Raw genomic sequence first — 24,126 nt, 5'->3', positions numbered from 1 at the left:
AAGATTAGGCATTTCTGCCACCCTTGCTGCTATCTGCACACAAACAGGAACAGACTTCAAAGACAATCTGTAGATCTGGCTTTGAAAAAAACAAAACAGGTGTGGATGGTTCTGTTATTAAAAACTGGAAATTTCGTTGCAAGTCATGACAGCCCACACCTGTAATCTCAGTACTTACTAATCCAGAGGCAGCAGGATTGGCCAAGTTTGAGGCCAGCCTGATGTATATAGAGAATTCCATGGCAGCCAAGGCAAAACAGACTGTCAATAAATAAATAAATAGACACCTACCACCAATAAACACCCCCTAGCTTTGGTTGTGAAATATTTCCAAACCAGGATGAAGGGTGAGGAGGTGGGAAGTGTAAAGAGGGTGTTTTGCTACAGTGCTACTACGGTAAAACCAAGAGCGTGCAAAATTACCTTTCACTACAGCCATGATCGCACTCTCCTGTAAAGGTGTTTTAAATGAATCAAACCCAAAGACTTTCTTCAGGGTGCTCCGGACTCGCTGCTCCCGGTCGAAGGGAGTGGAGAAAGGACGGGCGCTCATCTTAGCAAAGAGCAGAGGTAGTAAAAAGCTGTCACGAAAAGCCTCTGTTCCACTTTAAAATAAAGCCTATGTTTCTTCTGTCAATAAAATCTGCTCTGTTACACTTAATATCATTCTCAAGCAATAAAACTGAAGTTTGGATTGCTTCACGCACTACCTTCCTGGGGAATTAACATTGCTTCTCTTAATGAAAATTAAAAAACAAAACAAAAACACTGAACTTTCCAGGACAGTAGAACAGAAGTGGACCACAACAAAGCTCACAAACGTCTTCAAAACCGTCTGGAGAACTTGGAATCCTTTTTCTAGGCTCCTTGTTCTAGAAGCAAAGCCATAACGACCATTCTTAACTCCAGATGGCCGACCCCCCACTTCTTCCTGAGCCCCCAAGTAACAGTTTTCGCCCTTCACCAGTCGAATGCTCCTCAAGATATCAGAGTCCAGGCTTTCTTTCGGCTGGCTCTGCAGCTTTTCAAAGAACACTACACGTTAATGCTAACTAAGAAACCACAGAGCTCGAAAAGTCAGTGTAGAAGCCGAAAACCTTATTTCCGTCCCGTGCTAATGACGTCTCCAAGCGCCGGGCCTAAGGGGCGGAGCCACCGCTAGACACTGCCGTGATTGGTTTGCATTCTGGCGCGGAGTCTCCTGGGATCCGGAAGAAGTTGGTTTCGCCCGCACCTAAATCGGTCATAGGCGTGAGCCGCACAGAGCTGTGGGAATAAGATGGCGGGGAAGAAGAACGTTTTGTCGTCTCTTGCAGTTTATGCGGAATATTCAGACCCTGAGTCTGATGGCGAAACTGGAGTCGACGCTGTGGGCGGTGCGGCTGGTGAGGCTTTGATCTGGAAAGGGTGGGGAGATCGGTGCCTCGTCCGCTTAAAAAAATGCTGCTTCTCTAGCGGGTTTTGGGAAGAAGAGATGCTCCTGTGCTCCAGATATCTGATCCTGGAATCCCAAAGCGCAGTCGATATCCTAGTTCAGACTGAACGTTAAAGCCACTAGTACTTATGATCTCCCTTTCTGCGATCTTCTCTGCAAGGCATCGTTCTGGCCAAAGGATGGACCAAGCGGTGCCGCATCATTATCTAGCCCCACTCTCTTGTTGTTTGATCAGGGAAGAGAAGAATGAAATATACCTGGAGGATGATAAAATTTGTGTTTCGCTAAATTGGTAACTTTTTAGGAATGGCCTCTAAGTGTGTCCCAGAGCTTTTAGAAATACATGTCTCCAAAGTTTGTAATTCTGTGTAGCTTTAGGATAGAATGTGCTGGACATTCCTAAGCGTTTTAAGGTTCCTGGGTGATTCTGTTGCTTTTTGAGTTTTCAAAGCCTATCAGTAATATTGTTGCCCTCAGACCGCAAATCACAATGGGAACAGATTTAAGGACTAGAGAGCGCGAATTACCTGATGATATAACCTGAGTTTTGGGTTCTCATCTGCAAAGTAGGGGTAAAACAACGAGATTGCATATGACATAAGACAGAGATGTGTAAGCAGCCTGCTGGGCTGGTTCAGAGAGAAGGCCTCAACTGGCCTAACAGACCAACAGCATATAGTAACCCCACACACACACACACACACAATCAAGCCCAGGGCCTTACACATCAGGTGTTAGGCAAGCACCTACTTCTTAATTACTTCCCCAACCTGAACTAAAATATTAGAACATAAATTTTTGTTTGTTTGTTTTGAAACAGGGTTTCTCCGTGTAGGCTTGGCTGTCCTGGACTCACTTTGTAGACCAGGGTGGCCTCAAATTCAAATTCAAGGAGGCCTGCCTCTGCCTCCCTGAGTGCTGGGATTACAGGCATGCGCCACCGAGCCTGGCTTAGAACGTGAATTTGGTGTTTGACTTACTTTCCTCGTTTATATGCATGGGGAGTGGGGTATGCCTGGGAGTTCAGGTGCCCATGGAGGGCAGAGGGAGGCATCAGCTCTTGAACTGGAGCTACAGGCAGTTCTGAGCTGCCTGATGTGGGTACTGGGAGCCAAACTCTGTCAGACTCACGGAGATCTGCCTGCTGAGTGTCAGGATTAAAGGTGTAGGGTACCTTACCTTGTACATTATGCACTCATAACTGCTGAGCCATCTCCCAATACCCCCTGCTCTGGTTTGTTTTGAGATAGGAGCTCTGAGTAGTCCTGGCTGTCCTAGAATTCACTCTGTAGACCAGGCTGGTCTGGAACCCACAAAGATCCTCCTGCCTCTGCCTCCCAAGTGCTAGGATTAAAGGTGTGTGCCACCACTCATGGCCTCAACACCCCCTCTCTTGGTTTGCTCTTCCTAAGTGCATAATCTAATCTGGGCCTATAGTCCCTTCCCTGAGACTTAAGTTCCCTTTTTATCTTCAGAAATCATCTTGGCCATTCAATTTTTAGAAACATTTTTTTGGTACACACACACCCCTCTCTCCCTCTCCTTTTCTTTCAGAAGAGAAAGGTGGCTTGGTATCTGATGCCTATGGAGAAGATGACTTCTCTCGCCTAGGTGGTGATGAAGAAGGTTATGAAGAAGAGGAGGACGAGAACAGTAAGCAGTCGGTAGGTAAACCTTCCAGATCTAAAGGTGTTCAAAATAGTATTCCATTTCATGGTTAACTCTGTCCCTTTTTCCCTCTTGTTTGGAAACCACTGTTGCCAGATCACACATGCGGTAGAGAGTTTGTTTGTAGCATGGATGAAGCCCTAGGGTTGTTGCCCGCCATCAACCACATAGATGTGGCCTGTAATCCCAGCCCTCAGGATGTGAGAGAATGAGAATTATAAACTCAAGGTCCTCCTTAGCTTTGGAAGGAAGGAAGCTTTGTTAAGTTCTTTGGCTCCCGGGAGAGTGTTTTGCCTAAGATGTCAAGAGCTTGATCCCCAGAACCCCAGAAAAAAGAAGAAGTTGAATTGGTTGAGCAGTAGTAGTGCCTTCACAAGGACCATGTTGTATTAACTTTTGAATTGAAGGGGTTTTTTGGGGGTGTGTGTGCTATTTTTTGTTTTTGAGATGGGGTGTCATGAAGCCCAAGCTGGCCTCAGACTTTCTGTGTTTACCCCTGAGTTCCAGATCCTGGTGCTTCAGCCTCCTGAGAGCTGGGGTTATGGCATGAACCACTATGCCTAGGGTGGTTACTTTTTGTAACTAGGTATGGATGGTGTTTTATGTTGCCCTGTGAGTTTAACTAGTCCTTTTACTAGGATAGCAAGTTAACTAGTCTAACTTGTTTAAGTATGTTCATCCTAAGTAGTATATCATTTACCTATCTGTAATCCTCTTTGTTATTTTTAATCTTGGTTGGAGTTTATTCAAATGCTTCACTTTCTAACAAGGTAAGGAGGTGGAGTTATGTTGTATCCACTTTGATTCTCTTGTTATATTTTACTTGGTGTTTTTATCAGAATGCCCCTGGTTCTTGATCACAGACCTTCCTTGAAGTTACATAGGTGCAGGTAACAATGAAAAGAGGACTTGTGTCCTTACTATCAAGAAGAATTTTAGGGCTCACAACCTCCAGAGCAGTACATTTCTTTAAATGCAGAAATTTAAAGTCTGGAAGGGGGAAAAAAGCAAGGAAATTCAGCCTGTTGCTTAGCACAAAAATGCATCTAAAATTGAGTTTGAATATTGAATCTGGCCACTTAGAAGCAGTGTTCATTGAAACACTCACAACATACTTTATTTTTGTTTGAATGTTTTGTTTTATGTTGTTATGTAAATGTTAGCATTAAAATACTTTTTAAGTAGGTATAGTGGCCCACGCCCACAATTCTAGCATTCAGATTGCTACAGCAGGAAGATTGAAGATTCAAGAGCATATTCCTGTCTCAAATAAATAAAAATGAAGACTGGGATATGGCTCAGTGGTTCAGCAACTCCACGTGCCCAGCATTCCCAGTGCCCTAGGTTTGATCCCCAGTAGATAAAACATTTCACAGAATGTATTTTGTATTTTCTGTTTTGAGAATTTTTTTATGCCTTTAGCCCCACCCATTAGTGATAATTCAGAGTAAAGCTGCTATGAAAACTTGTGGGCTGAAGAGATCACACATACGGTAGAGAGTTTGTTTGTAGCATGGATGAAGCCCTAGGGTTGTTCCCCGCCATCAACCACATAGATGTGGCCTGTAATCCCAGCCCTCAGGATGTGAGAGAATGAGAATTATAAACTCAAGGTCCTCCTTAGCTTTGGAAGGAAGGAAGCTTTGTTAAGTTCTTTGGCTTTTCTTAAATATGTATGTGCTGCCTTAACACCAGAGCTGCTCTCTTTAATGCACTTGCATGTGTGTGTTTTTAAACTATTAACCCATATTGACTTTTTGTCATAGTCAAGCTATGTATGATATTTTAGTTTAAAAACAAACAAAAACTCTCATCAAACCCCAATATGGATATTGGGGGACTTTGTCAGCATTTTTCAAAGATCCATCTTTGACTATTGAATTAAGTGATGTCATTTTAAGGAAGCTGTGTTGGTGGCATGGCAAGGCTTTGATTCACTGGCACCGTCCAGGGCACTTGTCTCAAAACCAGCAGTGTGGTCTGTTCACCCTTAGGTGCTGTGGATTAACGTCTGGAGTGCTGTGTCATGTTCGGGTTGAAGTGTAGTGGATGGTTCCACGTCTTCTACTTAGCTTTTGACCTTACTTGCATTTGTGTTCAGTGGCATTGTGGGCTTACTTTGGAGAATTCAGTTCCCCATGGTTTTGGCTCAGGCACACCTCATTTGGGTAAGGAAGAGGACTGAAAACAGTGGATCGGTGGCAGTCATGTGAGCACCCCTCTCACTGTGTCTTGCGCTTCGGTCCCCCCTTTCTGGGGTCGTTTGTTCTGGTGATTTGATGCCTGCCTTCCCGTGTGTAAATGCTGCTGGCTTGAGGTGCTAGCATCACAGCACCGAGGTGTCAGACAGTGTGATGGTATTCTAAGTAGTTGTGGATATGAATGTCAAAGAAGTGGTAAAAGTCCATGACCCTGGCTTCAGTGATTGCAGTTTGCCTTTGGGACCCTGTGGCCTGGCCTGACATTTGCGGAACATGTTGTCTCTTCCCTCTCTTTACATGACTTCGTCCAGGAATTCTCACGTAGACGATGACTCATGATTTAGGGCTGCTGATCGCCCCTCCCCCAGAGCATCTCCTTTTCCCTTCTCTTTCTCTAGTTCTGGGTTGTGTGGTAGGGAAGGGTTCTTGGTGGGATGAGGCCAGCTGGGTAAGCAGCTTGTTTACTCCAATCGCTGGTTATATATGTAAGACTCTGCAGGCCCTCTCTTTTTAAGTTTAATCCTCTAAATTCTTTGTCTTGTAGGAAGATGACGATTCAGAGACTGAAAAACCTGAGACTGATGACTCAAAGGTATTTGGTATTGGCTGTGGTGGGTGGCTGGATTCAGTCAAGGCTTTTAACATTCTGACTCAGGTCATATGTGGGGTCAGGTTCTGTCTAGCTAGCACACAGAATGTGGACATTTTCTGGGATAAAGCCAGCTTAATGAAGAACCTTAAGGCCAATAGGAATTCCTGTGGCTAGTTGGATTCTTCTCCGAATTGTGTAAGACCTGAGATCGAAACAAGAGGCCTGTCTGGGTCCTTAACCCACGCACACTGCACTGTGGGTGTTTGTGGAGTTAGATGAGGGAGTGTTTTTAGAATCAAGAAGGCATAGGGCTGCCTTGTCTATCGTGGCTTCTCTTAGGTTCTGAGAGGGTAGGACCAGCATGAGGCCTTGCTTGAGTTGTTGAGTCCAGCCCTCCTCTCTCAGTTGGGTGTGCAGAGGGTCTTTTTTGAAATAGCCCAGCTTTCTCCTCTCCTGGCTTGACCGTGAGCAGCTCAGGGTAATTAGTAGTGACTCTTGTAACGATCGGTAACGATCCTGTGGTCATGAAAGCCCAGCTGCTTGCTGCGCTCTGGGTATTGGAAATGTGCTTTTTGTGGAATCTTACTTTATGATAGAACATTTTTCCCTCAGAACTCATCCCTTAGAGGAATAGATACCACTTTTCACAATTGCAAACTGCTCTGAAACTGGCCAAAGCCTTCAAGGTAGCATAAGTGAAATTTAAGAAAATTGTGCCTGGCTGTAATATAAAACAGTCGCCTCTCATTATCTATGGGTGGTTGGGGTTCCGGGACACCCCACCTTCATGTGCTCTACATACCCAAATCCATAGCTTCTCACATCTTTATGTAAAGGGTCTATTTGCAAATAGCATATGTGTACACTCTTGTGGTCTTGGATCATCTCAAAGCCACTTGAAATAGCTGGTTCAGTATAAATCATTGTTACACTGCTATTCGGAAACGGATAAAAATCTACTCATGTTCAATACAGATGCAATTTAAAAAAATGAAAAGCCCACAGTTGCTTGAATTCATAGGTGTGAAACCTATGGATATGAAGTGCCAACGCTGTATCTGAATATATAGCATGAGTCATTCCATAGTGGGACTGGTCCATCATTGGATATGGCTTTAGAACCTTTGGCACAAACTCGGAAAGGCTACAGAGAACTCAGAATGTATGTTCCCAGGGAAGCAAGTTTGGGCACTAGTGTGCAAGAGTGGACAGTGTGAACCCCAGAAAGTAGGTGTAAACTACTTTCTGTGTGAAGTAAAACAACAACAAAAACCACCAGGCTAAGAACTGGCCTGGTGGGAGAGTGTGGGTCAAGTGTTGTGGTCCCAATAGCAAATCCTCAAGGAAAGACATGTCCCTGTGAGAAAGGGAGCCCTGTGAAACACAAAAGACTTACTGCTCTGTGTAAGCAGTTAAAGAACAGGGGGCAGGAACACAAGGAAAAAGAAACTTAGGAAGATTGTGACTGTGTCTTTTGTGTTCGGCTTCTCTTTACTCATTTCTACATCAAAGCTTGAAAAACTTCCAGCGTGGTTTTGGTTCTTAGCTGGGCCTGGTGGCTCACCCTTGTAACCTTAGCACTTAGAAGGTTGAATTGAGAAGACTGGAGAGTTTGAGGCCAGCCCAGGCTACAAGTGAGGTCTGGGGCAGCCTGGACTATAGTGTGAGAGCCTGTCTAAAAAAAAAAAAAAAAATTGTATGCTGGGTGAGGCGGCACACACTTTTCATCCTGGTACTCAGGAGGTAGAAGCAGATGGGTCTTTTTGAATTTGAGGTCAGCCTGATCACACTGTGTGTAGGACTCTGTCCCCAAAACAAAAACAAACACCCGCAAAATAAAAGGTGTAGACTGATGTTTTTGACAGTATTATATCCCAGTTGTTTGACCTTCAAATCTTTCTGTGGAATGAGTTTTTGTGGAATATCTGTGGCCATGACTCAGAACACAGCATTCAGCCCTGAATTCTGACAGTAACTTGATTTAGCTCTTTGGAGGTTAACTATGAGGACTTAGCAGAGAGATCCTGTTAGCTAGGATGTCCTGCAGGGGTGGCTGACAGAGGCCCACCTTCCATTGTCTTAACGTCATCCTCAAGGATCACAGACTGTCCCTACCGCATCAGCGCCCATGTTCTGCCTCTGCTTTCTGCCTGTTTGGGCTGACATCACATTGTTTTCCAAGCAGAGCTCTTTTTCTAATCCGTTTAAGTTTTTTATGTGTTTTGTTTATATTTATTAATAGTTCTCATATTCATATTTCACACACACCATGTGGGTGCCCACTGATACCAGAAGAGGTGTCAAGTTCTGGAACTAGAGTTCTGGTTGGTTGTGAGCTGTCATGTGGGTACCAAGAGTTGAATTTGGGTCCTCTGCAAGAGCAGTAAGTACTTTTAACCACTGAACCATGTCTCCAGCTCTGTGGGATTTAAGTTTTATTTTATGTGAGATTTTGTTCTAAGCTTTTGATTTGAGTAGTTGTGAAGGCCCATGCTGCTGGAGCAGCGCTTTAGTTTATCATTCCTTTGTTTAGCGAATGAGTTGCTATCATGGCTGTCTGTCCACTAGATGGCACTCTCTACTTTCCTCTTCAGGATCCACTTTTAACTTGTCCTGGAGGGATTCTCAAAGCACTTTGGCTTCTTGACACACCTGGAAATGCAGATCCTAAACAGCTTCCGCTCACTGTGTATATTGCTATCATAGAAGTTAAGCCGGGATGCAGGCTTTGGCCCCGGCACCAGGGCAGGATGGAGACAGACAGCTGAGCAGCCTTAGAGCTCACTGGCCAGCCCTTCTAGCCAGTTGGTGAGCTCCAGGTTCAATAAAGACCTTATAGCCCAGAAAGTAAGGTGAAGAACAATGGAGGAGGACACTAGACTTCTGCCTCTGACCTCCGTGCATACCTGTGCGCGCACCCATGCATGCCCCACACGTGCAACCACACGTGAACACTCATAAACTCTAGCATAGTTTCCTAAAGCAGTTGCTCTGTTCTGTTTTATTTTTGTCGTTTTGTTTTGTTTCCCAAGAGAGGGTTTCTCTGTGCAGCCCTGGCTCCTCTGGAACTCACTTTGTAGACCAGATATGCCTGACTGCCTCCCTAGCCCTGGGATTAGAGGCATGCACCACCACACCTGGCTGGTTTGTTTTTGGAAGAATCTCACATGCTGAAGCCCAGGCTAGCCTGGATTGCCCTGTATTGCCAGGCTACTCTCACATTCTCAATAATCCTTCTGCCTTTGCCCCTGGTCTGTCTCTAAACACTTTCAGTAGGCCTTTTACTATACTTGATTTCACACCACCAGACCATTAATTAGAAAATTACTGAGCTCCGCAGATTTTTGAGTGTTGACACATATTGTTCTGTAATGGCCCCAAACAGCATTTGTTTGTGATTACTTACATCATTCAGGATGTTAAATATTAGAAAGCTGTCAGGTTTACGGTGATGTTTCATATTGTAGTAAGTTCCCCTTGGGAGCTTAAGCGTTATTGCCAGTATGCTGTTCTTCACTTTTGATAAAATGTGTGTGGAGAACCAAGTGGGCATAACCAGTATGTCAGTCAGTCTTTCATGTGAAGTGGGGTTTCAGTGAAGAAGACAGCAGCTCAGTGTGGACTTTACGTCACACATATATGCTTGAGACAGCCCTCTTTTTTGGGCCTCAGAAGTGTTTGCTATGCCCTGTATGTCATCAGACATATTGAATAAATTAGATCTCAAGAGTCAAGTCAGTAAAATGAATCATTTTTACCACTTTGTGAAGCATGTTCTTAAAATGAAATTTAGCCCTTTTTTCTTAATTGAGCTTACCATACAAGCAAATAGTGGCAGTCAAGCAACGGTGGCTCATGCCCTTAATCTCAGCACTCAGGAAGCAAAAGTCGGTGCGTGTTTCCGAGTTCTAGGCCAGCCTGGTCTACACAGAGAAACCCTGTCTTGAAAAACAAACAAAAGAAGGCAATAGTGACTCTGTTGATAGTATACGCCCTCAGGACTCCCAGGGATCTATATACTCACTCCTTTGTTTTGGGTTTGGTTTGGTTTTGTGCCTTTCTGCCCTGGAACTCACTGTGTAGGCCAGGTTGGCCTTCAATGTCCAGTGGTCCTCCAGCCTTTGTCTCTGGGGCTCTGGGACTGCAGGCGAGTGTTACTACAGCCAGCCTAGACCAGATGTGAGAGCCACTTTTTTAGAACAGAATCTGTGGGTCAGTCGTTTTCACCATTTTATGAAAGTTTGTTCCACAGTCCCCTTTGATGTCTTGAGTTCCTGGGGGCCAGTGGCTCGGTGCAGGGGTTAGACTATCCAGAATGACCCAGCACATTCTCTTCCCTGCATGGCAGAGAAGCTGAAGTTCTGCAGATTTCCCGTCTAGCTTTGCTTGAGAAGGCTCTGAGCCCCTCTTTCTTTTCCTTGGGAAGTGGACATTGTAATGAAATCTGCCCTTTTGTCTGAGGAGGATAAAGTACAGTAGTGCTGGATGCTGTGATCAGCAGCATCAGTTGCCACCAGCACAGTGCCAGGGCCTCTGCTCGCTTCCCAGGCTGTCACCCCATGCCATCCACCTGCAGTATAGTGAGTCCTGTGCTTGGAGCCCCAGTGTATTTAGAAAAGAGCAGGCATGAAGGTGAGGGCGTTAAAGAAAAGCAAAGGAGCTGGAGAGGAGGACTTGGGGAGGTGGGAGGGAACAGCAGTGGCAGCTGTTCAGCAGACCTGAAACAGCGCACAGCCACGTGGAAGAGGTTTGCCATCATACATTGAAGACTTTCTCTCTCCTGTTTCCAGTTCTTCATAAGATAGTAATCTCACTGTTTACAGAAGTTTTTAAGGCAGATCTCTATGAGTTTGAGGCCAGCCTGATCTACAGAGTAAGTTCCAGTACAGCCAGGGCTACACAAAGAAACTGGCTCAGAGGTTAAGAGCACTGGTTGTTCTTCCAAAGGTCCTAAGTTCAGTTCCCAGTTAACCACATGGTGGCTCGTAACCATCTATAGTGAGATCTGGTGCCCTCTTCTGATGCTCAGGCACACATGCAAGTAGAATGCTGTATAAATAATAAATAAATCTTTTTTTTTTTTTTTTCAATGAAACCTTGTTTCGAAAAACAAAAAAAGTAAAAACTATTTGTCATTAATATTCAAGTTTGTGGTTTGCATTGAGGTTGGACTGAATCCCCAGAAGGTTCAAGCCTCCCAGGAGAGGACTTGGTTATGGCAGAAGGACAAAGTTGTGAATTCTATTGCTTCTATTAGCTGACTTGAAAAAAAAAAATTAAGCTGGTGTGATGCACGTCTTTAATCTCAGCAGTCAGGAGACAGGATCTTTATGAGTTCAAAGCCAACCTATGTAGAGAAATTTTTTTTTTTTTAAGAATTCTGGAATGTTGGTTTCTTTTTTAAAAACAAAGAAAGAAAAGAAAAATACAGAACTATAAGAATGTAATTTTGTCTGAATGCCAGGTGTGTGCGTCGGACAATCCAAAGCAGCTGACTATGATTTGCCTTGTGCTCTAGCAGAAGCATGGTTTTGCCAGCTGCAGATAATTTCTGAGACTGTGTGCTATTTGGGATTCTGGAATATCTTTTCAGAGGGTACATAAATGCAAGGGCCCCAAGAGGAGGGGTCTGCAGTTGTTGGTCATTTAGGGAGGTTGGTTGCTGTTTGTTACCAGCTGGGGGTCAAAAGGAAAGAATTAGATTTAGGGATTTTCCTAATTTCTCCTCTCTATCCTTGTTTCTCTTCTATCAAGTGTTAGGGGGTAACACCAGGGGGTAAATGGTGGGAAAAAAGAACCCACAAAGTAGTGAAGACAAGCTACAAGCCTGCTCTGTATTGCAAGTTCTAGGGCTTCATATTGAGACCTTGTCTCCAAAAAATCAAACTAAAAGAGTACAAAAAGGGTTGGGCATGGTGACATAGGCTGTTAATCCCAGCACTCTGGGAGGGGGAGGCAGGTGAATCTCCGTAGAGGCCAGCCTTGTCTACAGAGAGAGCTCTAAGACAGCCACGGATACACACAGAGAAACTACATCTTGAGGAAAAAAATACAAAAGGTACCAAGACTAGAAATTGCATTTTTGTTTGTTTTGCTACTTTTTATATATTTTAATTTTTATTACTGTTGTATATGTGTCTAGGTATGGTGGGAGGGGCATGTATGTGCCATGGTGCATATGGAGGGGTTAAAGGGCGGCTTTGGAATCAGCTCTCCTTCCGTTGCATACGTTCTGGGGCTGGAATGCAAGTCGTCAGGCTTGCGCAGCAAGTGGCCCTCAACTCCATCTCCTTGTCCCTGTGACTTTGTTTTGTGAGACAGGGTCTACTGTTCTGTGTAGCACAGACTGTCCTCAATCTGTCCACCCTCCTGCCTCAGCCTTTGGAGTACTGGGACCACAGGCATGCATGACCACAGCTAGCTAAAACTGGCCTGATTTTTGTCACTGTGATGTTTGGAGTTGCTCCTGTGTACAAAGTCTCCCCTGTGGGAGTTTGAAGAACATGGTAACTCGAGTCCCATCTATATCTGTAGAATATATGTGTAATCTCTGTGTGTATGTATGTATGTATAATACATATAACATGTATAATAAGTCTGGCCCTTGTTTGCTTCGATCTCTCAACAGAAGGTGGTGCCACTGTCCTAGAAACAGTCAGGCCGGCAGTGGCATCCTCTGCAGCACCGCACTCAGGGGCGCCTGGTGGCCTGCTGTGGCCTCTCTAGTTCCTCTGTGCCGATCTCCTCTGTCCGTGCTTTGCCTCCATTGCTCTGAACATTTTCTCTTGTTTATTCTTTCCTCCACTCCTGTTCCTGTGGCTAGAGATTTCCACTTACTGGCCCTGGCACACCCTTCCATTGAAAACAAACAGGATAGACGACCTGGAACAAAAGAGATGAATGCCTGCTGCCAGCTGTCGGGAGAGCTTGGTCCAGGCTCTGTGCTTGGGAGAGAATTCTGCCCTTTCGAAGGTTGAGAGGGAAATTCTTGTAGCATTTTTGGAGGAGGTGTGTATGATCCCAGTTAAATCAAAAGAAAACATTCTTAAAATCCTAAGAGCCCAAACTGGGCGTGGTAGCTAGTTTAGAAGGATAGGGCAGGAGGGGAGAGTCACAGATTTGAGGCCAAACTGGTCTAAACAGTGAAACCCTGTCTTTAAAAAAAAAAAAAAAGGTTTGGCTGGACATGATGGCGCACACCTTTAGTTCCTGCAGAGGTTGGTGGATCTGTGAGCTCCAGGCCAGTGGGAACTTCACAGTGAGAGCCTGTCAAAAGATTAAAAACGACAAGATTGAGGTGGGAGTTTGTAACTTGAAAGGTAAGGGCTTTGCAGCTGGAAGACATGGGTGGCACTCCAGCATGGCTTCCCTCCAGCTGTGGAGCCCAGGGCACACACCCACCGTGTCACCCTCACCAGAACCGTGATGCCCGCTTTGCAGGGGCTTATGAGCTGGGGTAGGGAGTGGGAAAGAAGTTTCTCCCAGAGTGAGATGAAGCAGTCGGGTACTCTCAGTCTTTGCAGTGTGGCTGTGTTGTGTTACACAGGGTGAGGGCCTCCCGCAGGCAGTGTTCATAGCTCAACTGACCGTGCCTTTTGTTCACATAGGACAAAGAAGTGCTCCACAGTTCGCCAGCTTGAACAATTAGCTGCAGACACTAAGCATTACTGTTCTCACAGTTCAGTTGCTACTTGGAAAAACACATATGTGTGTGAGGCATCATGTCAGGGATGTCCTGTGAATCTGTAAGTGTCCTGTGATCCACTCATTTATGTGTTGTAGCACTCTGGGTGCTCTGTTACCCAGGTTGAAAGTGCAGCTAGCGTTGGGATTGGGGCTGAGGGTGATGTAGGTCCCCATGTGCCCTCAGGAGGCCCAGCTCAGCCCTGTCAGTGGTTCTCTGCCTCCAGCCTGAGGTGTGTGGGATTCCTGCTCACTAGGTGTCTGTCATTGAGATGTACAGATGGGCATTATTGGGCAGGCCTGACTCAGCAGTTCTTTCTCCTCTCCCGAGGCATTACTGATAAGTAATGCTATTTTAAATTGTATTTGTAATTATGATTGTGGGGATATATGCACGTGAGCACAGAACCTTTGGAGGCCAGAAGATGTTGGGTACCCTAGAGCTGAGGGCGCAGGCAGTTGGGAGTTCTGACTTGGGTGCTGGAAATCAAACTCCTGGTCCTCTGCGAGAGTACTATGTGCTCTTAGGCATGGAGCCCTCTCTCTGCCCTGTGCTGTGGCTATTTTGCGGTGTCTGTATCAAAGACCTAGCCAGGGAAAGGTGTGTAAAGAGCTTATTTCCCAGGAATTTGTTGTTAACTGTGAACCTTGGAAGAACGGAGCCACCGGAAGTTAGGTGGCAGAAGCAGCACAGGTGAAATCAGTGTTCTCCGTGAACCACCCAGGGAGAGACGGCGGAGTCTGCTGGCTCGAGCAGGCTCTCTGCAGAGCTGAGGCTTTTCTGGCTGGGCTCCAGGCGTGCGTAGTCAGGGCTAAGAGGGAGGGGGCATTAGAGGGTGGTTAGCTGTGACCATGCTCCATCCCCCACCCTGAAAACGGGCCATTTGTGTGCCTTTGTTGCCATGCTTTTAGTCAATCCACAGAACTAAGAATTTTTTAATTTTATACTTATAAGGAGAGCAGGTGACCTTAAATCTGTCAAGGCTGTAATCTGACAGCTCAGGAGGCTGAGGCGGAGGGATTTCCGTGAGTAAGAGACCATCTTGAGCTATATGCTATATTACAGGTTAGCTTGGTCTACAGAGTGAGACACTATCTCAACGAAACAAACAACCGTAAATATAAAATTAAAAAATAAAACAGAATTGTATGATAAGTAAAGCAGTAAACCTATATACATATGTGTTCCAAAACATTTCTAAATATGAAATTATTTAAAAAGAAAACTGAAAAAAAAAATTAAAAAAAGAAAACTGGATGCCTTGACTCACATAGTAGAAAATCCAGCTACGGTAGGCCGGGCTGGGCTGCAGAGTGAGACTCTGCCTTGAAGAAAAGAAAAGGAGCTGGGTGCAGTGGCACACTCCATTAATCCCAGCACTGGGGAGGCAGGGGCAGTCGCATCTCCGTGAGTTCAAGGCCAGCCTGACCTGCAAAGTTAGTCCAGGGCAGCCAGGGCTACACAGAGAAACCCTGTCTTAACAAAAAAAAAAAAAATTTTTGGAGAGTGGCTCAGTGGTTAAGAGCATGCTCTTGCACGGGTGTGTAATTCCAGTTCCAGGAGATGTGATACGCGCTGCAGGCTCCTGTGCAGACTTGATGCACAGACACGCAGGCAAAATACTCATACACATCAAATAAAGACAAAAAGAACGTGGAAATCTTTCTAGCAGTGGTCCCATCAGCAGCGCACTTTTCCGTGCTAGTCCACGTGCTCATTGTCTTCAGCTGTGTGTAGGAGTCCTGCTTCAGTAAGGTGTACTACCCAGACCTGACTGTCGCTACAGTTGTGGTTGGGTGAAGTACTGCAGGGGGTTTGGGGGTGCTGCGACCTCTGTGTTGCCTACACAGATCAGGAGGAGCACCTTTGAAGCTCCACCTTCTTGGAGCCCACACAGTTGTTCACCCGAAGACTGAGAGCTTAAGTGGGGCTTGTGTGAGCTTTGCCCTGTAAGCCCTCAGGAAGGATCTAGGCTAAGGTCAGGGTTGGGTTGCAGCGCCTCTACTCGTGGCTGGAGTCTTCAGGACCAGCCCTTCCGCTGAGACCACTCACATGTTACTCACTGGGGCACTGGAGACTGCAGGTGTTTTCCCTGATCCCCTCCTTGGCTGTACCTTCTAGACTGCCCTGCTCCAGGCGTGCTGAGGCTGAGACTCTGGGAGCCCCGCCCCGCTCCCCTGTGGCTCTGCAGCCAGGAAGAAGCCACTGCTTGCCCGCCTGCCCCCTGTCAGCCATGCAAGCCCCAACAAACCTTCTTCTTTTCGGGGCCAGATGCCGAGGATTGCTAACTGAGGTGTGGCTGGGCCTATCCTTTCCCAGCTGGGATTCATCGTTTTGAAATTATACGATGCAGAAAATTGCCTGTCCTAGGGATCCAGCACTCCCCATCTCAGTTCTCTTGCTTTATCCATCCCCCTTGCAATGTGGCTGTGGCTGGCTATGTGATTTCTGAGTTTGAAAACATTTTGCCCCCCCATATATATATATATATATTTTTTTTTTTTGGTTATTTTGTTTTTTTGAGACAAGGCCTCACTATGTAGTCCTGGCTGTCCTAGACTCACTTTGTAGACCAGGCTGGCCTTAAACTCCTCTGCCTCTGGAGTGCTAGGATTAAAGATGTGCCAAACCAACAGCACATTTGTACTCCTAATTTTTTTTTCAAGATTATTTATACAGTACTCTTCCTGCATGAGTGCTTGCATACCAGAAAAAGGCACCAGATCTCATTATAGATGGTTATGATCCACTATGTGGTTGCTGGGAATTGAACTTAGGACCTTTGGAAGAACAGCCAGTGCTCTTAACCTCTGAGCCATCTCTCCAGCCCCCTAACTTTTGAGTTGGGTAACTTTTTCCCAGCCACACCATAAGATACCAACCTCCCTTCTGGTCCCCAGAGTAGCAAGCCCCTTCCTGCCAATACATACTTGGGACAGTTTACACTGACTCCATCTTGTTTCCTGGTAACCTAACTCCTCAGCTGTGGGTGAGTTGGCTGGCAATGCCTTGTGACCACTGGCCGCAACACTGGAGACTTCAGTCTTCCACTCTCGAACACAGTTCTCTTGTTCATCCTTGTATAGCTCCAGTCTCCCCAAAGCCCCAGAGCTACTAGCTTAAAGCCTGGACACCCTGTTCTTACAGATAGCCTTGAAGGAAAAGCAGTGTGGTGCAGCCCCACCCTCCCAAGGTAAGGTAGCCTTTGTACCTCAACATAAGCTGCTTGCACTGCAAGCAGTTTAAGGCCAGCCTGGTCTACAAAGTGAGTCTAGGACAGAGGTCAGGGAGAGAGGGCCACCCTTCACAAATTCCAAGAAACAAAATCCTGAGGCCCTGTCAAGGATGGGTGACACTTGGAATAGTCAGGTATCAAAACTCTCCCCGTTAGAAATGGCAGTTGGCCAGACTTTCACATTCGCATGCAAGCCTTGGCTGGTTTCAGCAGGTTTTGTGGCAGGACACACACTGCCGAGCTGAGCCTGAGCCATAATAGCTTTGTTTTAATCAGGTTTTTCAGTAGAAAAGGAAGCCATTTCCTTCCCATTCCCTACCTTCTCTTCAGGCTAAAGCTGGCTTAATTTCTTCTGGCTGGCTTTTATTTAACCCTCTCTGTAGAAGGCTTCCCTGGCTGTGGTGGTGGAGCTGAGCCTTCCTGTCTGAGCTGCCTGGAGCCGAAGGCAACTCGAGTGCCACCACAATGGCCCCACCAACTTCCGCCCATTTTTCTGCTAAGTGCTGTGTTTCCATCCCTGGCTGGGCCCTGTGCCCATGCAAGGGCCCCATCCTGGCCCACAGGACACAACTGAAGGAAACGAGCAAGTGGAGTTTCTTCAGAGCACTCCTGTGTGGGAGCGGGCTCCAGACCACAGTGGGACTATTCCCACGGCACCGATGTTTGTGACTTGACTAAGTCACAGGGCCGTCCCCTGTATATCCCATCCGTTGCCCCTTGGGGGACACGGGAAGGCGTGGTGTTCAAGGAGGGGTAAGGAGAGGGTTAAGACAAGGTATCTTGCAGCTCAGGTTGGCCTTGAGTTCTGGATCCTCTTGCCTCTACCTCCCACACAGACAGAGACCCTGTGTGGTTGCTCTTCTGATGCTCCCGGTGGCTCCTGGGGTGGTGTGCCAGTGTTGAAGTAGCAGTGTGGCCTGGTGGTTCTTTGCTGGGCTAGTGTGAAAATTAACTGAGAAGGGCTTAACATAAAACCTAAAATCGTTCCTACTATTTATTTGTTTGTTTGTTTGTTTATTTAGCCTCAGTGCTTGGTCCATTGTCTGTGACATCATAAATCTTCAGCAAATTATTTATGGGATAAGTAAGCGGACTAGCTATCCAGTGATTCTCTTTGCTGTCTATGGGTTTGTTCTTTCCTTGTTTTGAGGCAGGATTTTGCTAGTTATCCCAACTGGCCTCACTCTTGAGCCTCTTGCTGGAGGTGGGACTTCTGGCGAGTGCCGCTTCACCCAGCTTAACTGTGCATTGCGCACGCGCACACACACACACACACCCCTTGTCTCAGGACTTAAGTCTCAGGTTGAATGGTGAGAAAGAGCCTGCGGGGCTGGATATGGTGGTACAGGATTGTACTTACAGCACTCCAGAGATGTGAGGCAGGAGGATCCACGAGTTCACAAGTTCTGGGTTCAGACAAGCTGAAAGGGTGTAGAGCAGGAAGTAAGCTTTGGCGCCTCTTCCCTCTCAGTCCCTTATTGCAAACTCGGACCTCTTGATAGCTACTCTTCTGCCTCCTTCTGGTATTTTTAGTGAACCCACACATCGGAACTAACTGTTGCTAAACATGTTTAGAGCCTGGGTTAGTGCGTGGCAGCTGAAGGTAGATGTGAAACCCTGCTCGCTGAAGAAACAGCGGCAAAAGTCTGCTGTGCGTAGCGCCTGCGGTAGCCGGGCAGCCTGAGAACGCAGTGTGGTGTGGAAGGTCCTCACTGTCAAGTCGGCGGGACACAGGGTGTTTCGCAAGCTGAGCTCTGAGGTTTGCAGAGGGGGCATTTTCTACATGAGGGAGAGCAGAGAGCAGGCCTCCTGCAGAAGGGGGTGAGGGAGCTAAAACCTTTGGTAGAGTCTAGGGGCTATTGTGAAGATTCTTGGGGAAGGAGATTTTTGGGTTAGGTTGGGTTGCTTTGATCAGCCTAGACTAAACTTGAACTCAACCCAGCTTCTTCTGCCTCTCAGTGCTGGAATCACGGTGTGAGCTTTTTGTTGTCTTGAGTAAACTCAGCTCATTAAGTAAAATGGTATATCAGGACTTTATAACTTCCTGGGCTGTCACAGGTCTGAGAAGATAAGGTCGGTTGGTGCCGCTTCCCCAGTCTTCCTCCCCAGCTGCCCTGCCCCTTGCAGCTGCCCTGTGCCCTAGTCAGAATTCCTTCTCTGTGCCTAATGCTCTCAAAGCTGGGAAGAAGGCATGGCATGTTGACTGGCAGAATCCAGGTGACGCAGGCTACTGTGCTGTGACTCAAGTTCGTCACTGGAGCTCTGTGTCTGCCCGAGGGGTTGGTTCCAGGAAGCGTTGATGGGGATTGGCTGTAGGTAGACTTCCATTCTGTCCACCAGAACCTGTTGCCTTGTGCTGTATAACTGCTCTCAGCTCACATGGCAGTTTTTCTAGCTCCCCAGATGCTTGTGGCTCCTTCCTCTGCCTGTCGGCTCTATCTTCATCTGTATTTCTCTGTACTGTGCACGGGAGCCACATTCTGGGGTCTGATTCCTGAGGACAGAAAGGCCTCTGCTACTGACCTGCAAGTGTGATCAGAATTTTTGACAGTTTCATGGCACTGCTCTCCGGCGGCCTGCAAGCACCTCATGCTGTGGCTGTTGAGACATCAGCCTCAAGCGAAGGCTGGGGAGAGGGGAAGGGGGAGTACAGACAAAAGAGAGGGGTCTTTGCTTCAGAATTGTTGTTCAGTCTCTCTTTCCTTCCCCTTCCCTCTCCTCTATTTGTTTGAGACAGGATTTCACTATACTCTGTGTGGTCCTGCCTGGATTAGAACTCACAGACGTCCGCCTACCTCTGCCTCCCAAGTGCTGGAATTAGTGTGTACCACCACTCTTGACCTCTCTGTCCAGTAAGACTGGACTGAGTCTTACTGTTTGGTCCTGCTTCCTCAGACTCTTGGGCAAACACACACACACACACTGGTCTCTTGGTTTGGTTTTTCTTTTGAGGCATGATGTCCATAAATAGACAGGCTGACCTACAACTTGAAATCCACCTGTCTCAGCTGGTGGGAGTGCTGGGATTACATGCCTGTGCTACCGTGCCTGCACATACATGCTCAGCGTGTGAATTGGAGTCATTTGCTCCCTTTCTCCTTTCTTCATTTGGAAAGCTTGGGTTGGTTCCCTTGGGTCTTCCTTGGATTCAGACTAGGGGAAGTGGCTGACCTCAGAGCCGCTCTCCTTTCTTGCGGTGGTGTGGTGGTGTGGTGGTGTGGTGGTGTGGTGGCGTGGTGCGTCTTCCTCCTAGGGGTGAGGGCCAGAGACTGATGGGCTTCTTGTCTCTGCTGGGTTGCAGATCTCCTGCTGATGTAGACAACTGTCTGGTAAATAGTTCTCACAGCCTGAGTTAACTTTGACTAATTGAAAGTCAGAGGGAGCGAGTTCAGACAGGGATCCCCTGGGCATCTGGAAACACTGCTCTAGGGGAGGAAGAACAGAGGCCTCTTGTTTATACCTGTGTGCTCATGACTCCCTGCTTCCCTTCTGGCCCTGGTAGGGGTTGGTGCGTCTCCTAGAGCGGGTTTGTGGCACTGTTTTCTCACACTGCTTGCAGTTTAAGGTGTCAGTCTTCCATCTCCTTAACTATCAGTGTAGAACTTCCTCACTTGTGTTCCAGTGCTGTGACCATCTAGTTCATGGATGCTGGTTCAGATTCACATAGAACTCTTAGCATCTGGCTAGGTCAGGAGGCTGTCTCTCTGGATCATTGCTTTGGTGTGACGTGTGTCCCTCCCCAGTTCTGCCTACCCCAACACTGATGGCTAGGGCTCTTAAGGAGTGTACCAGAGGAGTCTCTGCTTTCCTGCTTTCTCTGTATTATAAGACTTGCCTCCAGGACACCTGGTTGTAAATGGATCTGACTTTGCAGGGGCATTGTTGATTGCTTGTCTTTGCAGTACTGGGGATCAAACTCAGGTTTGTGCATGCTGGGCCACTGGGCCTCCTCATCTTTCCTCCCACTTAGCTTTCCTCCATGCTGATATCTGGATCTGTCCCCATTGAAGAACCCCTCGCTGGACAGAGAGGTGGATTTAGAAAGGTTGAGGAGCCGTAGACCAAGGACCGAGAAGAGAAGGGGAAAGCACATTCCTACTACGGCTTTCTTTTTAACAGCCTCGTATCATTTCTCCCAGAGGCAGGGCTAAACAACCTCACCAGGCCAGCCAGACCCATGACACACAGGCTCCATCACCTCAACCTACACACACCCTGTGTGTCCCTTTCCAACTCCAGGGTCACAGAAGCTAGGAAAAGCCCTGGGGAAGCCCCTAGCCTCTTAAGGCAGCTCCTGAAATAATGTATAGTTTTCTTTAAAGAGATGTGATCCATTTCCTGTCGCTCTGGGATAGACACTGTATTAGAATTCTGGTGACTCTCTAGCCTACTCTCACGCTCTCTGGAGACTGTTGGGCCCTGGAGGGTTCTTAGGCCAGTCCCCTATGTGGGTCTGCGGGGGAAGGCACGAACTCCAGCTAATGTTTTCCTACGATCAGCACCCAGGAAGCTGTCTCCTAGTGGAAAAACACAAGAGAATTTTACAGTCCCACGCCTGGTCACTGAACGGCTCCTTAACGTTGCATTCTCCCGTTGCTGCTACAAAGGAGTTGTTGTTGGACCCTGAGACATTGGCTCGGTCTGAACAGCAGTTGATTTACAACTCCAACCTGAACTTGACGTGGCAGTTTGCCAGGCCACCTCCCAGCCCTCCTCTTTGCCCACCTGATTGGCAGGGGGTGGATGATGAGGAAGGACAGGTTGCTAAGCAGCCTGGCTTCAACATTGTGCCCTTGATGGAATGAATAGCTGCAGTGTTCAGAAAAGGAGATTTTGAGTCTGTCTCAGAATCAGGAGGGGACTCTTCAGTGAAGGGGTCTGCTCTTGGCACAAGGTCATGCCTGACTTGGGAGGGAGTTTGGACCCTCCACACCCTTCCCCTTCCTTCTCGGTGGCAGGGAACCCAGCTCTGCAGCTGCTCTTGCGTGGAGACCCTGTTGCAGAACTGCTCTTTTCTCCCTGTCGGTGAACTCCTCTGCATTTGGATCACTGTCTCCTCATGACACTAAAGATTCCTGGTTTTACTGAGTTTGAGGACATTTGGGTCAGCAGAGGTGTGCCAAAAGCCTGTAATCTAGCTCTCATTTCTCAGCCTTGGTTGGTTAGGAGAAACAGTGAAGTCAGATATTTGTATTAAATATTAAAATAAGTGTTTCTTTGAACAGACTGTAAAACCAATGTAAGGAGTGCCAAAGAGAGACCACCTCAAGCTGGGCTTTCAGGGACCTCATTTCGTCACTAGAGGGCTTCTTTGAACTTCCCCATAATTGATGCTCATGATGAAATCTGCCCTGTTTGTTTGAAGTAAAATAGAAAAACTCCCATGGGCAACCGGTCTCCAGAGTTAGGTGTTATGGAGGGTGCCCCTTGAAGCAGTCCTTAGTGACTGTTCAGATACACTCCCCCAGCCCAGGGGAGCCATGGGCAGGGAGCAGTCACACAGGTAGCAGGGCCATGTTCACTGCTGCAGGCTCTCAGCAGCGTGGCTCAATGCTGTTCCCTCCTAGGGGCCATGGAGACCCAGCTGCTGTGACGGGGGAGAAGTGGTCAGGGCTCTGGGACCCCAGGAGCCTGGAGGCACTGTTCACTGTTAGCATGCTGGGAGCGCGTGCTCCCTCAACTTCATGAAAAGCCCATGTGTCCTGGTGAAGAGAGTGACTGTGGCCCAGGAGCCCAGCCTTACCTTTGCGTGTTTCTTTTTCCCCACAGGATAATACAGAAGCAGAGAAGCGGGATCCTCAGGAGTTAGTGGGTGAGTACCCCAGGGCCGTACCTCTGAGTCCTCGCCCTGAGCAAACTGCCTTCCACTCATGTCAAGTGTGTCACTGCCGTGAGGCGTTTCCCTCATACTTCCTCCCGAAACCTTTGGCATTTCGTAGGGTGACTGGGTGAGACCACCAGGCAAAGTTCTTTGAAAATGGTGTTCTGTGGACATTTTTCTGGGCTTTGGTTGGTTGCCAGTGTTGTCAAGGGAGTTCAGAGGCCCCCTACAGCTAGGAGCTCATCTTGGTCTTTGCTTCTTTCACTTGTGCCCAGGGCCTGACCTCTCTGTCTTTATATCCCCTGTCCCCACAACCCTATTCATGTTGCTAAAGGAGGCAGCATGGGGCCTCTACTGGCGCTTGGCCTTGTCCCCAGGCAGGAACATGCCACAGCCTTGACATTATGCGGCCCTTGGTGACTTTGAGGAACAGGGTAACTTGGGGGAAAACACATTCCATCCTTGCATCTTATTCCTTTTAGAAAGCCACTCCGTTCCTTAGTTTTGCCATGGACTTGGCTCCAAAAACCTGACCCAGGGGAAGTTCCCGGTGTCCCCTGTCAATGGGTTGAGCCTTCCCTCCACAACAGCTGTCACCTGCTCCATGGCCCGTGTACTAATCTGTAGATAAGTGCATTCCTACCTTTAGATCTGCTCCCAAAGGATGCCTGCGGAGCCCACCCCTCCATCTCTACATTCAGGGTTTTTGTTTTCCAGCCCAGGGGCTCGAATATCAGAAACTTGGCTTGAAGGCCTTCTTCCAGGGCCTGCCCGCCTGCCTGTTTCCCAAGAAGTACCCTTTTGCTGTGGGCTGCTGGCAAGGGGCTGGTTTTCCGTAACTTAGTGCCAAGAATTCCCATTCCGTTTGTCTTCTGATCCACTGGGCAAGAACAGAGGACCATGTTCATTTCCCAGCATCCGTGTCAGGTAGTTCACAACTTGGTGGAACTCCAACTCCAGAAAGTCCAGTGCCCTGCGCTGCCCCCGGTAGGCCCATGGGCACACAGTGCATATCCACACTGAGAGACACTCACTCACTCAGAAGCACTCACACTATTGAGCTACACCGTCTTTTCATTTTTCCGTTTTGGCAGGCATGGTTTATTCCTCTTGTGGGAACACGGCACATCTTTCATCTGTTTAGGTTCAGTGCTCTTCTCTTTAAGGGGTGGATGCTAGGGCAGTTCCTCTCTGGCAGAGTGGCTTCTAATCCTGACCCCGTGCTTGCTGCCCTCTCTGTCTGAGCTCAGCTCCTTTTAACTGACTCCTACTCCTGAGTAGGAGAACAAGCAAAGAGCCAAAAAGCTAACTCACCATCTTCCCTAGTGCTGTAGCTCCTGCCCCTGGGCCTGGAGCCGGTCTGGATGCAGTCCAGGGGGATCTCCGAGTCCCTTCAGAACCTCCTGCTTACCGCCTGTCAAGTATCCCAAAAGCGTCCTCAGCCCCAGTGGGCTTACTAATTACAGCCCACTGGTGGGGCTAGCGCTGGA

General features: G+C 47.5%; 2 protein-coding genes across 5 annotated transcripts in view; one reads left to right on the top strand and one right to left on the bottom strand.

Annotated features, from left to right (window-relative positions):
- Window positions 1-1,117, bottom strand: part of Recql5 (RecQ like helicase 5) — a 39,695-nt gene extending 38,578 nt beyond the window's left edge. For all 3 annotated transcript variants that reach the window (XM_060386384.1, XM_021635730.2, XM_060386385.1), the window contains exon 1: window positions 424-1,117. In XM_060386384.1, coding sequence (XP_060242367.1) covers window positions 424-553 — 130 coding nt within the window. In that variant the 5' untranslated portion in view covers window positions 554-1,117. The remainder of the gene's footprint in view (window positions 1-423) is intronic.
- Window positions 1,118-1,229: 112 nt separating this feature from the next.
- Sap30bp (SAP30 binding protein) overlaps window positions 1,230-24,126 on the top strand; it is a 33,732-nt gene continuing 10,835 nt past the window's right edge. Inside the window, exons 1-4 of one of the 2 annotated variants that reach the window (XM_021635741.2) lie at window positions 1,230-1,385; window positions 2,990-3,099; window positions 5,849-5,896; window positions 22,585-22,627. In XM_021635741.2, coding sequence (XP_021491416.1) covers window positions 1,280-1,385; window positions 2,990-3,099; window positions 5,849-5,896; window positions 22,585-22,627 — 307 coding nt within the window. In that variant the 5' untranslated portion in view covers window positions 1,230-1,279. The remainder of the gene's footprint in view (window positions 1,386-2,989; window positions 3,100-5,848; window positions 5,897-22,584; window positions 22,628-24,126) is intronic. The other variant, XM_021635748.2, reaches the window with a different exon arrangement.

The sequence above is a fragment of the Meriones unguiculatus genome, chromosome 7 (genome assembly GCF_030254825.1).
Source record: "Meriones unguiculatus strain TT.TT164.6M chromosome 7, Bangor_MerUng_6.1, whole genome shotgun sequence".
Taxonomy (NCBI): Eukaryota; Metazoa; Chordata; class Mammalia; order Rodentia; family Muridae; genus Meriones; species Meriones unguiculatus.
The sequence above is the reverse complement of the archived record's forward strand: the minus strand, read 5'-3'. Positions and strand labels throughout refer to the sequence as shown.